A 14,875-nucleotide genomic window follows, 5' to 3' on the forward strand; every position below is an offset into this window, starting at 1 on the left:
TTTTTAAAGCCAATGATTTTTTTTTTTTTGAATTAAAATAGAAAGATTTGAATGGAAGGGGATTCTTTCTAAGAAAGTTAATTTGTGCTCCTCTTTTGTAGTGATTAAAGGGCATTAATACTTTATTAAATAATGTTTTTATATGATTGTTAAAAAATAAGTCAAATTCTGCACATATATCCAAGAAAGTACACACAAGTACAATAAATTTATGTGTGTAAAATGAATTAGGAAAGGGAGAGAGTAAGTTGATAATATTTTTTTATTTGAGAGAGAGAGCTAAAAATAATATTAAATAGTAATACTTAAATATGAATTGTGTGGTTTTAGGGATGAATACACAAGACAACTAATTTTAGATTATAAGCATACAACCGTTGGGCATTATCATGGTGGATAGCAATTAATGCTGTCTACGGGTTGGATCGGATCGGGTTTGGGCTCAACCCGAATCTGACCTAACCTAATCGAGTGGAGTAGCCATCAACTTGTCGTTGATCGAGAGACTGATTGGGTTAGGTGGGTCAAACCTCCAACGAGTGGCGAGCAGGTTGGTTGGAGTCAAAGATTTGAGAAAATAGCAAAACATCTGTGACATTTGGCTAGAATTGATTGAAATCTCATTGGATCTACCTAATATCTCATTCGAAATCTAGATATTTTTGCTCTAGAATTTGGTAATTTTCACAGGGAAATCTTAGTACGTTGGTCAGTTCAGGTTTTTGGGGGAGGAAAACCAAAACCAACCTACCGAAGTTGGTTTCTTGAGATAAAGACTTGCTGCTGATTTCTGGAGTAGTCGAGTCGGACAGTGTGGGATTAGATTCGGTCGATTTCTTCAGGTGGGTTGGGTCTTTAGAATTCAGATGGGTTGGACAACCCTAATAGCAATCTCAATCTAAGAGAAAAAATTATTGCTGCCCAATTGGTAAATTTATGAAATAAAATTTTATAATTTGGTATCTGCTAGGTAATTTGTTGGGCATTATTATGGACAGCAATTTTAGAATTTAAAGGGCATTATTAGCAAACTTTAGAATTTTAGGCCTAGTGATAAATCTTTATCTGAATAAGGTAGTAGTAGATTATTATTGTTATTTTCTTGTACTCAAATTGATCCCTATGTTCTAAGATTTGTTGATGAGGTTATCTCATACCTAATTATTTATGTACATTAAATACATCAATGAAAATAAAGCAGAAAATTAATAAAGAAATGTCTATTTCCTCTCTTTAGTTCAGGAGATTGGTCATCTCAAAATAATTAACTAACTTTTACCTTTAGTAATTTTCTTGGTTCACAACATAAAAGGCTTGCTAGAGAGTCAAAGAAATTTGAAGAGTGAAAATACATTGCAAAATTAAAAAAAAAAACAAGGGGGATGATGGTTTGTGTTAATCTTGGGTTTTTGTTGGCCTAGTACTTCTGATTCGGTTATTGATGGAGTACAAGTGATGAACTAATGCATTTTGAGCAGTAATATAATGTTTGAAGTGTGTAATGTGACTTCTAATTTAAAGTGATCTAAACTAGTTTTATGAATTATGCAATGTTATGGATTGTTGGCCTAAAGTTTTGAATTAACTAATATTTTGGTGTACGCAAATTGTAAACTTATGGATTGTGAAATGTGTGCACAATAGGCTATAAGAAATTACAATTCAGCTAGACGTATTATTTGCTGATGAATGTAAATTCAACTGAAAATCTAATAGTAGATTGTCTTGGCTTAGTAAATATTGTTTGAATATTTCTCGAATTTTATTGACCACACATCCTCTTCGCCTTCTACAAATATATATATTTAAGGGAACTTATTTTTTGAGAAACATATATGTTTAAGGGAACTAAACAGGAGTCTTTCAGTGAGTTAAGAGTGATAATAACTTTGATAGTTCCAGTGGCAAATTTTAATCTATAACAGTTCACAACGCAATTGGTTTCTACCATCATTCTAAAAGAATATAATCCAATGGGCAGTATCGTCTAACACGCAAATAATATGAAAACATAAGAAAGCATTCTAAATTCCACAACCATGAACATAAACCAGCTGAACATAAATTGGGCATAATCATGAACATGAATTTCACAACATAATTTTAACTAACTGAATTTAGTTTCCACCTACTGATCAAAAACAAAAGCTGTGACCTATTGACATTGTTCAGTTACTGTCATATACAGAGAATTTGGTGTTATGGATTGTTCCCTGGACACATCACAAAACACATAAAAATAATTACATCCCATATAGACTTCAACTGAACACTTTTTTCTTTCCCTCTTCTTTTCTTGAAGTTGATGTTGTCCCATCCTTGGAACTCTCACCTTTCACTTGGCCTCGCATAGGCTGATGTCCCATTCTCTTTGCATCTAAACTATCAAACCAGAAATAATAAAACAAAAAAATTTAGTTATGAATATGAAGATACAAATTATGATCACATTTAGCATACATTATTTACATATAGTTTTTGCCTTTTGTTAGGAGCAATTGTTGATGGGTCATCAGTTTCAATTGGCTTCTTCTTTGCCTTCTTTTTATAAATTTCTCTTGTTGGGTTTTTTGGTTCTTTGCAGGTCCTTGCATATGATCCCATGCATAACAATTCCCACCTCTTACTGCTAGCCCCTTCCTAATGATTCTATAAGGATGCTTGTAAAAGTCAATGTTGACTTATCAAAAATAATTATTGCTTGACTACATAACGAAACAGTTAAAATATATATATATATATATATATATAAAATAAGGCATAACAAACAAACATTGGACACACCAGAGTTAATAAGAGGCAAGATAAAGAAGAAATTGAGAGAAAGTCCAAGAGAGTTTACTGTGTCTAAACTACTAGCCGAATATTTTGTTGCAATACCAACAAAAAGAAAAATACCAAAGAAATATTATTAAAGAGATTAGAGGGGAAACTCATAATTGAAAAATGCAACAAAAGAGTACTTAAAAATTACAAAAGCATAGTTGATTTGCAAAACTTAAGACTCAAAAGGAATTAACTTCAAACTAGTATGAAATGAGGAATTGAACCAGAATTCAGCTAATGGTAGCCAAGAAGCCCACTGATGAGGTCTATCACTAGTGAAAGCCCTTAATTATTGCTCCAAACTCTTATTCACAATCTCAGTCTGCCCATCTGTTTGAGGATGGTAGGTAGTGGACATAGCCAAAACAGTGCCTTGCAATCTAAACAACTCAGACCAAAACAGGGAAGTAAAAGTGGCATCCTTATCACTCACAATGGAAGAGGGCATACCATGTAGTTTAAAAATATGTTGCATGTAAAGAAAAGCAATCTTTGCTGCACTATATGGATGTGAAACAGGAACAAAATGCACATACTTTGTTAATCTGTCCACCACCACCAAAATAACCTCAAACCCCATAGACTTAGGAAGGCCCTCCACAAAGTCTAAGCTCACATCAGTCCAAGGTGTAGTAGGGATAGACAGTGGTTGAAGCAAATCCAGCTGGAGAAAATGTATCAGACTTGATCCTCTGGCAATTATCATATCTCTGATGAACTAATTGAGGTCAGACTTCATCCCATGCCAATAAAAGTCACTCTTGGCCCTCTGATAAGACTTCAAGAACCCAGAATGTCTAGCCAAGGGGCTGCTGTGGACGTGATGCAAAAACTGAAGCTTAAGAGGACAAGATGGACCAATGTAGAACCTGCCCTTGTAGAATAAGACCCCATTCTGAAAAGTCAAGTCCTTAGGTGCAATACCAGCTTAAACAACAGTAATGAGCTGTTGGACAGACTAGTAACTTAGAAAACACTAAGGCACCTGCTAATTCATCTGATAACTCATCAACAACTGGAATTGGAAATTTGTCTTTACTAGTAGCTTTATTGAGAGCCCTATAGTCTATACACATACACTAGCTACCATCAACTTTCCTCACAAGCAAAACAGGTGAAGAAAATGGACTCTGGCTTGGCTGGATTGACCCTACTTCTAACAATTCATTCACTATCTTTTCAATTTTAGATTTTTGGAAATGAGGGTACCTGTATGGTCTTTCACAAATAGGCAGGGTGCCCTCCTTGAGATTGATGCTATGCTCATGGCCTTTGATAAGTGGCAGGCCAGTAGGAACAGCAAAGACTTTGGAGAATTCACTCAACAAGTTAGCTAGCATTGGTGGAAGGTGTGGTTGGACAAATAGAACAGGATCTGTAGCAGTTATTTGCAGCACTAAGCCTTTTCTAGTTAACCCACTAAAAAGCTTGTTAGCATCAGAAATGGTAGAGGAAGCAGGCTGCAACCTTTGAAGGAATACACTATTTCCCAAATATAGGAACTTCATAGTCAACAGTTAAACCTTGAAAACCGGCTTACAAGGGGAGGGTGCCCAAGAGCTTATAAACACATGGTTAAGCTTATATTTAACCAATGTGGGACACTAGGATCATAACATACCACCACACTCCACAACCGATGTTCACGACGACTCACTCTAGCGACACTAACCCGTTGGTAGCCCTTTCTCTTTTTTGGTGGCTCCACTCAACTATCAGTAATTTTAATCTAGCCTCTAAGTCCCCCCTTCCAGGATCCAACTACAAAGCCGCAACCCATTTGATCTCATATTCAATGAGCTACACCTGATTAATAGGGGTGATGGATGGCTTTGATACCAAATGTTAAGGTTTTGCTAGTGAATTGGGGTAAAAATGGTGTTGGTCACTTCAAGGGGACCTGACCTCCACGGAAGATTAGAGAGAGATAGATAAAAGAATAAGCAATGTATTATTCATCAATCAATGAATGAATCTGTTATAATGGTTCATCTCTTATACCCGTGGGTCATCCTAACTAACTCACAGTGCAGTACAACTAACTCACACTCTTAACCACCCATCACTCTATTAACTAGTGTGGTAATCTTAGCCCAATAGCAACTAACTAGTAACTACCTATTTGTTACAAACATTAAAGCTCACATGTGTAATTACAATGCAATTGGAATATAGATTCTTAACATTATAATACCACTAGGCATTATCATGGTGGATAGCAATTAAGGCTGTCCACGGGTTAGGTCGGATCAGGTTTGTGCCCAACCCATATCCGACCCAACCTAATCGGGTGGAGTAGCCATCAATTCGCCGTCGATCGAGAGACTGATCGAGTTGGGTGGATCAGACCAACAAGTGGTGGACGGGTCAATTGGAGTTAGAGATTTGAGAAAAAAACAAAACGTTTATGAGATTTCATCAAAACCAATTGAAATCTCACTAGATCTACCTAATATCTCACCGAAATCTGGAAATTTTTGTGCTAGAATCTAGAAATTTTCACAGGGAAATCTTAGTATGTTGGTCAATTCAGGTTTTTGGGGAGGAAAATTGAAACCGACCTACCGAAGTGGTTTTTGGGGGTAAAGACTTGCTGCCGACTGCCGGAGTAGTCGAGTTGAACGGCGTCGGATTGGATCCGGTCAGTTTCTTTGGGTGGGTTGGGTCTTCGGAATTCGGATGGGTTGGACAACCCTAATAGCAATCTCAAACTAATAGAAAATATTACTGCTGCCCACTTGGTAAATTTAAGAAAGAAAAATTTATAATTTGATATCTGCTAGGTAATTTGCTGGGCATTATTAGAATTTTAGGCCTAGTGATAAATCTTTATCTGAATAAGGTAGTAGTAGATTATTATTGTTATTTTCTTGTATTCAAATTGATCTTTATGTTTTAGGATAGGGATTAGTTCCTATGTTCTACGATTTGTTGATGGGGTTATCTCATACTTAGTTATTTATGTATGTTAAATGCACCAATGAGAATTAAGCAGAAAATTAATCAAAAATGTCTATTTCCTCTCTCTAGTTCAGGAGATTGGTCATCTCGAATTAATTAACTAACTTTTACATTCAGTAAATTTCTTGGTTCACAACATAAAAGGCCTGCTAGAGAGTCAAAGAAATTTGAAGAGTGAAAATACATTACAAAAATAAACAAACAAGAAGGATGACGGTTTGTGTTAATCTTGGGTTTTTGTTGGCCTAGTACTTCTGATTCAGTTATTAATGGAGTACAAGTGATGAACTAATGTTTTTTGAGCAGTAATATAATGTTTGGGGCGTGTAATGTGACTTCTAATTTAAAGTGATCTAAACTAGTTTTATGAATTATGCAATGTTATGGTTTGTTGGCCTAAAGTTTTGAATTAACTAATATTTTGGTTCATGTAAATTGTAATCTTATGGATAGTGAAATGTGTACACAATAGGCTATAAGAAATTACAATTTAGCTAGACGTATTATTTGCTGATGAATGTAAATTCAAATGAAAATTTAATAGTAGATTGCCCTGGCTTAATAAATATTTTGTGATTATTTCTCGAATTTTATTGACCACACATCCTCATCCTCTTCCTCTTCTACAACTATGTATGTTTAAGGGGACTTTATTTTTTGAGAATCTATAACAGTTCACAATGCAATTGGTAGAATTTTTAGGGCTTCTACCATCATTCTAAAAGAAAATAATCCAATGAGCAGTATCGTCTAACACGGAAATAATATGAAAACATAATATTAAGGAAGCATTCCGAATTCCACAACCAGGAACATAAACCAGCTGAACATAAATTGGGCATAATCATGAACATGAATTTCACAACATAATTTTAACAAACTGAATTTAGTTTCCACCTACTGATCAAAAACAAAAGCTGTGACCTACTGACATTGTTAAGTTAATGTTATATACAGAGAATTTGGTGTTATGGATTGTTCCCTGAATACATCACAAAACACATAACAGTTACTACATCCCATCCAGCCTTCAACTGAACACTTTTTTCTTTCCCTCTTCCTTTCTTGAAGTTGATGTTGTCCCATCCTTGGCACTCTCACCTTTCACTTGGCCTCACAAAGGCTGATGTCCCATTCTCTTTGCTTCTAAACTATCAAACCAGAAATAATAAAACAAAAAATTTAGCTATGAATATGAAGATACAAATTATGATCACATTTAGCTTACATTATTTACATTAAGTTTTCGCCTTTTGTTAGGAGCAATTGTTGATGGGTCATCAGTTTCAATTGGCTTCTTCTTTGCCTTCTTTTTATAAATTTTTCTTGTTGGGTTTTCTTGTTCTTTGCAGGTCATTGCATTATGACCCCATGCATAACAATTCCCACATCTTACTGCTAGCCCCTCCCTAATGATTCTATAAGGATGCTTGTAAAAGTCAATGTTGACTTATCAAAAATAATTATTGCTTTACTATATAACGAAACAGATAAAATATATATATAAAAAATAAAGCATAACAAACAAACATTGAACACACCAGAGTTAATAAGAGGCAAGATAAAGAAGAAATTGAGAGAAAGTCCAAGAGAGTTTACTGTGTCTAAACTACTAGCTGAATATTTTGTTGCAAAACCAACAAAAAGAAAAATACCAAACAAATATAATAAAAGAGATTAGAGGGGAAACTCAGAATTGAAAAATGCAACAAAAGAGTACTTAAAAATTACAAAAGCATAGTTGATTTGCAAAACTTAAGGCTCCATGCATGCATCAAAATGAAACCCAAGAGCATATACCTAAACAGTATTAAACTTTATAAATGATCAATAATTCTGGCTTCAAATCCATAACCAAATTTGAGGTCCAAAAAAAATCCCAAAGAAGAGTACAATAGCCAATTTGTACTTAATCCCACATACCTCTAACTACCTTAATCCCAATTGGTTACAATGCCACCTTATTGACCTCAGCACTAAAATGCTTTTGATGAAACAGATGCTGTGAAATTGCTTAAAATTTTGTAATAATTTACCTTTCCTTCACCATTTCCAAATCCACACAATCAACTATTTGAAGCAGAGAAAAAGGAAGTTATGAATATGGATGCAACTAAGTCGTCAAATTTCTTGCGGATTAAGCTGCTAAATTACAGACGTATGAAGGGATGAGGTGGATGAGATTTTACCTCAGAATGAATTCAGAGGAAGAATCCTCTAAATCTTGTGGGCATGAAGAAGATTCAAATTTAAGTGTGAATGACCTCATTTCAGTTAATGTAAATTCAGAGAGAGAATCCTCTTGATTCTTTTGGGCATGAAGAACCATCATATAGACACATTACCCCAGAAAAAGAAAAAGAAAAAAGAAAAAGAGGTACAAAAACCTACTACAGAAAATAACTAGAAACCCAAACCCAAAAGGAAATACATCTCTCTATCATCAACTTAACAAATCTCAAAAACCCTATATAGCCAAGTAGAAGCAATTAATAAAAGAAGAAAGAAAACTTGGGGACCAAAGGTACCAAAAAAGCCCTAAGTGGCTAGTGAGAATCAAACCAAATCATAAAAAATAGAAACTAAAAACAACGCATGAATCAATAAACAAAATTTGGAAGAAAACCATGTGAAATCAAAATTTAAAGAAAGAAAAGTGCAGATAATTGAGGGTGGTAGATTGGCAGCTTCCGTACCTTTCTTTATGGGGACCTAAAATTGAAACAAAGCAATTAGTAAAAGGTGCAATGCAACTGTTAAAGAGAGAAGAGTAAGATAAATTTTCTTGCTACGAAAGATGGTGGACAGATACAAAGTGTTAGAGAACAACGCAAAATAAATGAAGGTTATTACTGAAGTGATAGAGTGGGTTTTGAAGAAATGGAGCCCTATAATAACTTCAAGTCTGAGAAATCTTTGAATTCTTTTTATGTTGCTTTGATTCCAAGAAACTAAGTGGTGGCATCAATAATATCAAGGATTTTCTCCATGTTAGCTTGGCTGGAAACGTCTATATGCTTATGGAAAGTGTAGGCTGATCTGTTAAATGTATGATAGGTGTCTTGTGTTAGACCCAAATGCTTACAATGAAGGTTGGTAAACCTTTATTTGGTGTTTATTGCCAATGAAAGTCTTGATAGAAAACTTGATAGCAGTGTTATTGTGGTAATTTGAAAGTTGAACACTGAAATGATATATGATCATGTTAACTAGGCAATTTCATATATGTAGACAAACTCAATTTTGGTGAAAATGGAGGAAGTGGGTTTGGTTTTTCTATTTGGACAATTGGTTCTCAGTCATGGTTAATAGAAGCAGAATTGGCTTTTCCAATAGTTCAAGAGAACTAAGTCAAGGAGACCCTATATCCATGCTTATTTTAATTTTGGTTATGAAAGTACATAATGGGACGTTACACAATGTTGTAGCCTGCATTTCAAGTTGGGGAAGAAAGTAAGAGGGTTATGGAAACTCTCCTCTTTTGTTTGTTTGTGATACAATACTATGCAGTACATGGGTTGTTAAAGTCATTGAAAAGTACGAGTCCAAAAAAAGTCTATCTCCTATTTTCTTAATTTGACAGCTTCCACTTTACAGCTTTTCTCTACAACCATCCCACCTAAAATCTATTGTTCTTATTCCCTGTATCTCACAATTTATATTTAGCATGCTTAGTTTCTCTAGATTTGTCATCTACCCACTTAGTCTTCAAGACTATCTTCTTTACCCACACCCCTACATTAAAGTATGGGACCACTTGCCCATTTCTCACTGCACCTACGTCCAATGTTCATTCAGGAAGGAGGTTTGGGTTTTTGAAGCTTGGTTTGTTTCAATCAAGCCTTGCTTGGTAAGTGGCTTTGGTGACATTTGACTGAGAAGAATGCCTACTGGTGTGTAGTAATTGCTTCAAAATATGGTAGCATGTGGGGTAAGTGGATGATAGATGAGTCACTGGTGTCAGTGTCCCATGGGGTTAGCTTATAGAAATACATTCAAAACGGGTGGAATAGGCTGGTCCAGATTTTAAAGTTTGTCATGGTGAGTGGTGCTAATATTCTTTTTTGGTTCGATTGTTGTTGTGAGGACATGATGCTTTCTGAACCTATTCCAGTTGGCCAGGGATAAAAATGCTGCTGTGGCAGATGTAATGCAGTCACAGAATGGGTCCGTTTTTCGAAATGACATATTTACAAGGCCCTCTGAAGACTGGGAGTTGGAATCTATGCGGTCTTTCTTCAACTATTGATATTCTGCAAAAATAGGAGCTGCAGAGGATCTTTTTAAGATGGTCCCACTGACCACAAGTGGAGGTTTTGAGGTTAAATCTTATTATAAAGCTCTATCTCCTACTGGTTATTATTCTTTTCCTTGGAAGCCTATATGGAAGGCAAAGGTCCCAAGGAAGATAAATTGCTCTACATGGACAACCACTGAGGGGAAAATTTTAACCATGGATAATCTCCATGTGCAAGGATTGTGTGTGGTAGATTGGTGTTCCGTGTGTAAACAGAGTGGTGAGTCTGCTGATCACCTGTTACTCCATTGTTGTTTTGCTATGATATATGGTCAATGGTGTTTGGTATGTTTGGGTTAGTTTGGGTGATGCCTCAGAGTGCTCTGGCCTCCTGGAGTGTTGAACAGGGAGGTTTGGCCATCGTCAAAATACAGTTATTTGGGGTTCTATACCGTCATGACTCTACCTACAGTTACATGGCTAATACAACTTTTAAATGTTTGGCATCATCCTATACTTTGTTTAATTTACATTGAAGCAAAACATTTCATGAACAAAACAGAGTATCAAAAGGCAAAGGCAGATCATATCAGAAAAATCTTAGCATGCCTAGTGAAATGGAAAGAGTAAAACACATTTGATATTAAAAAGGGATTAGATGTGACAAGTTCAGTGTAAGAATAAGGGAATAACATCAATCTTTCATTTATGTTTACCAATTCCAGCATGAAAAACAAAAGAATTGTATTTAAAAATTCTGACCACTCTTTTGATAACAAATTAACATCTGAAAACAGTATATTGAGGTTTGGAACTTCATGTTTACTTAAAACCACACAATAGTATCTAGTATATACCAAGAATTAGATAAAACTGAGATAAGTAAATGCTGAAATTTTGAGTTAAATCAAGCTTATACCTGCATTTCCTCTTCCTGCTCACTCTGCTTTCGAAAACTGCCTCATTTGGTTTGTCGAGTAAGCCAAGGTTCTCCATATAATTATCAACATGAAAATTGTATGAACTCCCACAAATCCCCAAATTCTTAACTTGTTCACTCTTAGGGTCATATGAAGAGAGCTCACAACGAGATGGTCTTGATAATATTGCCTCCACTAATATATTACCATTCTTTTGGAGACCTAATACCCTTATATCATCATTCGTTTGGAGACCTAATACTCTGTTGAGATTAACAGTGAACTGTTTAGTCCAAGAATCAACAACTCCATACTCTTTCATCACCCAAATGACACAACACTTGTTGTCTGCATGCCTATCATAATAAAGTAATAGAGAAAGCGATCCCCCAATTACTGAGGTATGATCATTGTAAGTCGATTTGAATGTAACATTTGGCAATGGTATCATATGAAAAACCTCATCACGCAAATCAAATGACAAAACCAATGGGCCACAAGGGCCACCAGGCTCATATTCCGCCGCAAAATGGACTGCCCCATTTAAAGAAGCTGCGGGTTTATACCAATCAGTAACCTTAATACCAGGAGGAAAAGAGGCACTAGTAATTCTCCAACACCCCTCATTAAGAGAGTAAACCTCAATTAGACGTGGTTTGGCCTCTTCAGACATATTATCTTTATAAGGAAACGCAATCCTCACTAGCTTATAATCATTAGTTCGCGGATCATACCCGAATGCATGGCGAAAACACCCAATGAATGAGAAAGGCTTTGGAAGGGTAATAAATTTTCTAATAGAGGGATTCCAAAGAATATAGCAATCTTGATCATATAGGCTGAACAATCCATTCACGGAACCAATTAACTGAAAATGTTGGATACGGCGACTCCTGCGTGGGAGCTCAATGCTTTGAATTTGATCAAATGAGTCACTGTTATCGTCAATTAATTTGTAGTGATCTACATAAGGATTATCAACGCAATGCCTAACAATTAATTTGTTGGAATTGGAAGGAAGTGAAAGTGATCGAGTGAGATGGGAATTGATGAAGGCAGAGCTTGTAATTAGAGAGTTCCATGATTTTGAAACGCACCTGAATCGAATTAGGGATTTGACGGGAAGTCTGTGCAGAATTTCCAGCACCACTTCCTCTGGGAGATAGTCTGACATTCCTATTCCAATTTCAAGTTTTTTCTGATATTTTCAATTCGGAACACTAAGACAGATGGAGATGAACGAGGGTTTTGAAAACGGTGTCGTCGTCTCTCTTTTCTTTTTTGGAGCTGTTTTGCCTTGTTTTTTTATTTTTTGCAGTGCGGTTTTGTTGCAAAATGACCATTACTTTTACTAAAAAGAATATTGAAACAAATTAGCGGGAAGATTTTTAACTTTTATCAAAAATAAAATAAAAAAGGGGGGAAGACTCCCGCCATTGAAACCCGCCGTATATTGGTGCGCGTGTGATACTTCACAACGTGTTGCTTACGAGGTACGACTATTCGGATTTGTGAGGTAGGATGCATGGATACTGACAATGGTACAGGTACCAGCGTAAGGCTATGTTTGGTATGTTGTAATAACTCCTATAATAGAATAAATATTCATGTTTAATAACAATTCGGTCATTTTATTGTATCCGTATTACATGAATTTTGGTATGCTATAATAGTTCCTGTAATGGAATAGATATTTATGTGTTATAACAATTCAGTTATTTGGTTACATCTTTATTATATGGATTAGTTATTACATCAGAATGACTATTCTCCTATTCCTCTTTAAAATGGATGTAATAGTTATTTCTTAGTATATATAATAGGTTTTAAAATTAATATATTTCCAAAAATATAAAATTTTCTTATACATCATCTTTTACAAGCTTTCCATATGTAACAACCAAACTTATGAATAGTAATAGTTATTCTATTACAATGTCTTCTATTCTCAGTAATAAAGATTACTATTCCTAATATAATCTACATTTAGTGTACCAAACGTATCCTAAGTACGATACGGTGACGTGAGTCATTTTTTAAAATTATAACATAAAACAACTTATACAACACCAATATGACATAGATACGACACGAGTACAACACCCTAAATAAAGTATATGTGCTTCCAAGCTCATGAGATTTGCTAGGGGTTGTGATTGCAACAATAATCGCTATAAGGATAGTTGATTGGAAGAGAATTTAAGGCTTCTATTATATATAAGAAGTGCATTGGCTACAAGAGCAAACGAGTTAGTGGAATGGTGTAGTTGAAAACCAAGATGAGTTTGCTTGTGGATTTTGGAAGGAGGTAGCTAACCCTGTTATGGCTATAAATTTTTTAGATAGGTAATTGAGATTATTTAGAAAGATTATTATCAAAATATTCATTATGATTTCTTAGATAAAATATTATCAATGACAAGAGTGGACATTGGATTTCAAGCCAACGGGCCGAAGCATAAGAAAAAAAAAATCCAAATATGTATCCATATAATATTAACAAAATATCAACTAAGATAAATACATTAAGATGTAATTATCTACCAACAAAGGCAACATAATACAAAATAATATTATTTCTTAAGAGCATTAGCTGTTGCAAAAAAAAATTATTTTCACAAACCAAAACTTACTATTGCTACTTTAATGTAGCATTTGAAATGTCTTGTATAGTAGTGTTTTTGGTATTTGGTGTTCTAAATACAAAATATTTATCATTTAGAACACCTAATGCTAGTACTCTAATATTGGACTAACTAGGATGTTTTATTTTTTATATAAAATTTTTGTTTTTGTTAAGTTCTTGAGTTTGATAGTTACTAGTTGGGCTAAGCTAATTAAAAAGGAGGAGGTCTGAGTTTTTGGAAGCGGGGAATGCTGCTCTAGAAATAATATATATATATATATAATGAAATTTTTTTTTTTTCTTTGGGCCAAGGGCCCCAAGCCCCCCTTGGATCTATCCTTGATAAATGATATCCATTACTCATAAAAACTCATTTACTTATCCATTTTCAAGAAACACTCATCCTACCTTGTCATAAACCTTATTCATAGATTGTTTTAGGGCCGTATGAATCCAACCACCTATCTACTAATTTAGGTCTTTTACTACTAAATTAGAATGCATTTTCATGCTAGTTGATATAGAAGTTAATTAACTTTATAAATGAATTAGGCACCACATCACTATGTTCAAATCTATTTTCTATTTCTTCCTCTAGTTAATATGTCATAAGAAAACTCTATTATTGCCATATTAACTGAGCTTGATTAGTATATCTTTCTTAACTTGACATAGCAACTTCTCTTTCCACTTTATAAATAAACTTAGGCACCGCAATACTAGGTTCAAATATTTTTTTTTCTTTTTATTTCTCTAGTTAGTATGTCAATAGATAAATGAAATTAGGAGCCATATACTAGGTTCAAATATTTTTCTTTTCTTTCTCTAGTTAATATGTCAATAAACAACTCTCTTATTGACACATTAACCAAGCATGATTAGTATATCTAAGCTTGACATAGTAGCTTCTCTTTCCACTTTGAACCAACTTCATACCATTTGTTTGTTTGTTTTGTTTTTTTTTTCTTTATAAAATTTCGGCAAAAACATTTTTTTTATTCTTCAAATTCAATGAGGACAATAAGAGCTCAAACTCCTAGCAAGGTTTTTATTACCTCCTATCTCTCAACGGTTAAGGGACATAGGTCGTCTTATCTCAACCCCTTGCTTCTCTATTTAAGTAACAATGGAGACACATTCCTTAACAATTGGTATACAATATTCACAAAAACACATTCTTTTTTTCAACTTTTGATGGAGCACTCATAACTACCTTATCATAAGTCTTATTTATATCTAGTTTTATGGTCATATTACCCCATCTTTCCATTCTCTATAAATAATATAGGTCTTTGACTACCAAAT

At 34.6% G+C, this 14,875-nt stretch overlaps 1 protein-coding gene and 1 long non-coding RNA gene across 5 annotated transcripts in view; one reads left to right on the forward strand and one right to left on the reverse strand.

Moving 5' to 3' along the window:
* The window catches only part of LOC126723543 (F-box/kelch-repeat protein At3g23880-like), an 80,371-nt gene that overhangs the window by 16,690 nt on the left and 48,806 nt on the right, over positions 1 to 14,875 (reverse strand). Inside the window, exons 1-2 of one of the 4 annotated variants that reach the window (XM_050427073.1) lie at positions 11,200 to 12,276; positions 10,944 to 11,166 (exon numbers count right to left, since the gene is read on the reverse strand). The exons of 1 other annotated variant lie outside the window; for it this stretch is intronic. In XM_050427073.1, coding sequence (XP_050283030.1) covers positions 10,944 to 11,166; positions 11,200 to 12,118 — 1,142 coding nt within the window. In that variant the 5' untranslated portion in view covers positions 12,119 to 12,276. Of the gene's footprint in view, positions 1 to 10,943; positions 12,277 to 14,875 lie in introns of those variants that run through there. 2 more of the 4 variants (XM_050427075.1, XM_050427070.1) reach the window with 2 other exon arrangements.
* LOC126723557 (uncharacterized) overlaps positions 8,254 to 14,875 on the forward strand; it is a 144,940-nt gene continuing 138,318 nt past the window's right edge. The window contains exon 1 of the long non-coding RNA XR_007654378.1: positions 8,254 to 8,329. This is a non-coding gene — a long non-coding RNA (uncharacterized LOC126723557). The remainder of the gene's footprint in view (positions 8,330 to 14,875) is intronic.

The sequence above is a fragment of the Quercus robur genome, chromosome 4, assembly GCF_932294415.1.
Source record: "Quercus robur chromosome 4, dhQueRobu3.1, whole genome shotgun sequence".
In the NCBI taxonomy this organism is placed as follows: domain Eukaryota; kingdom Viridiplantae; phylum Streptophyta; class Magnoliopsida; order Fagales; family Fagaceae; genus Quercus; species Quercus robur.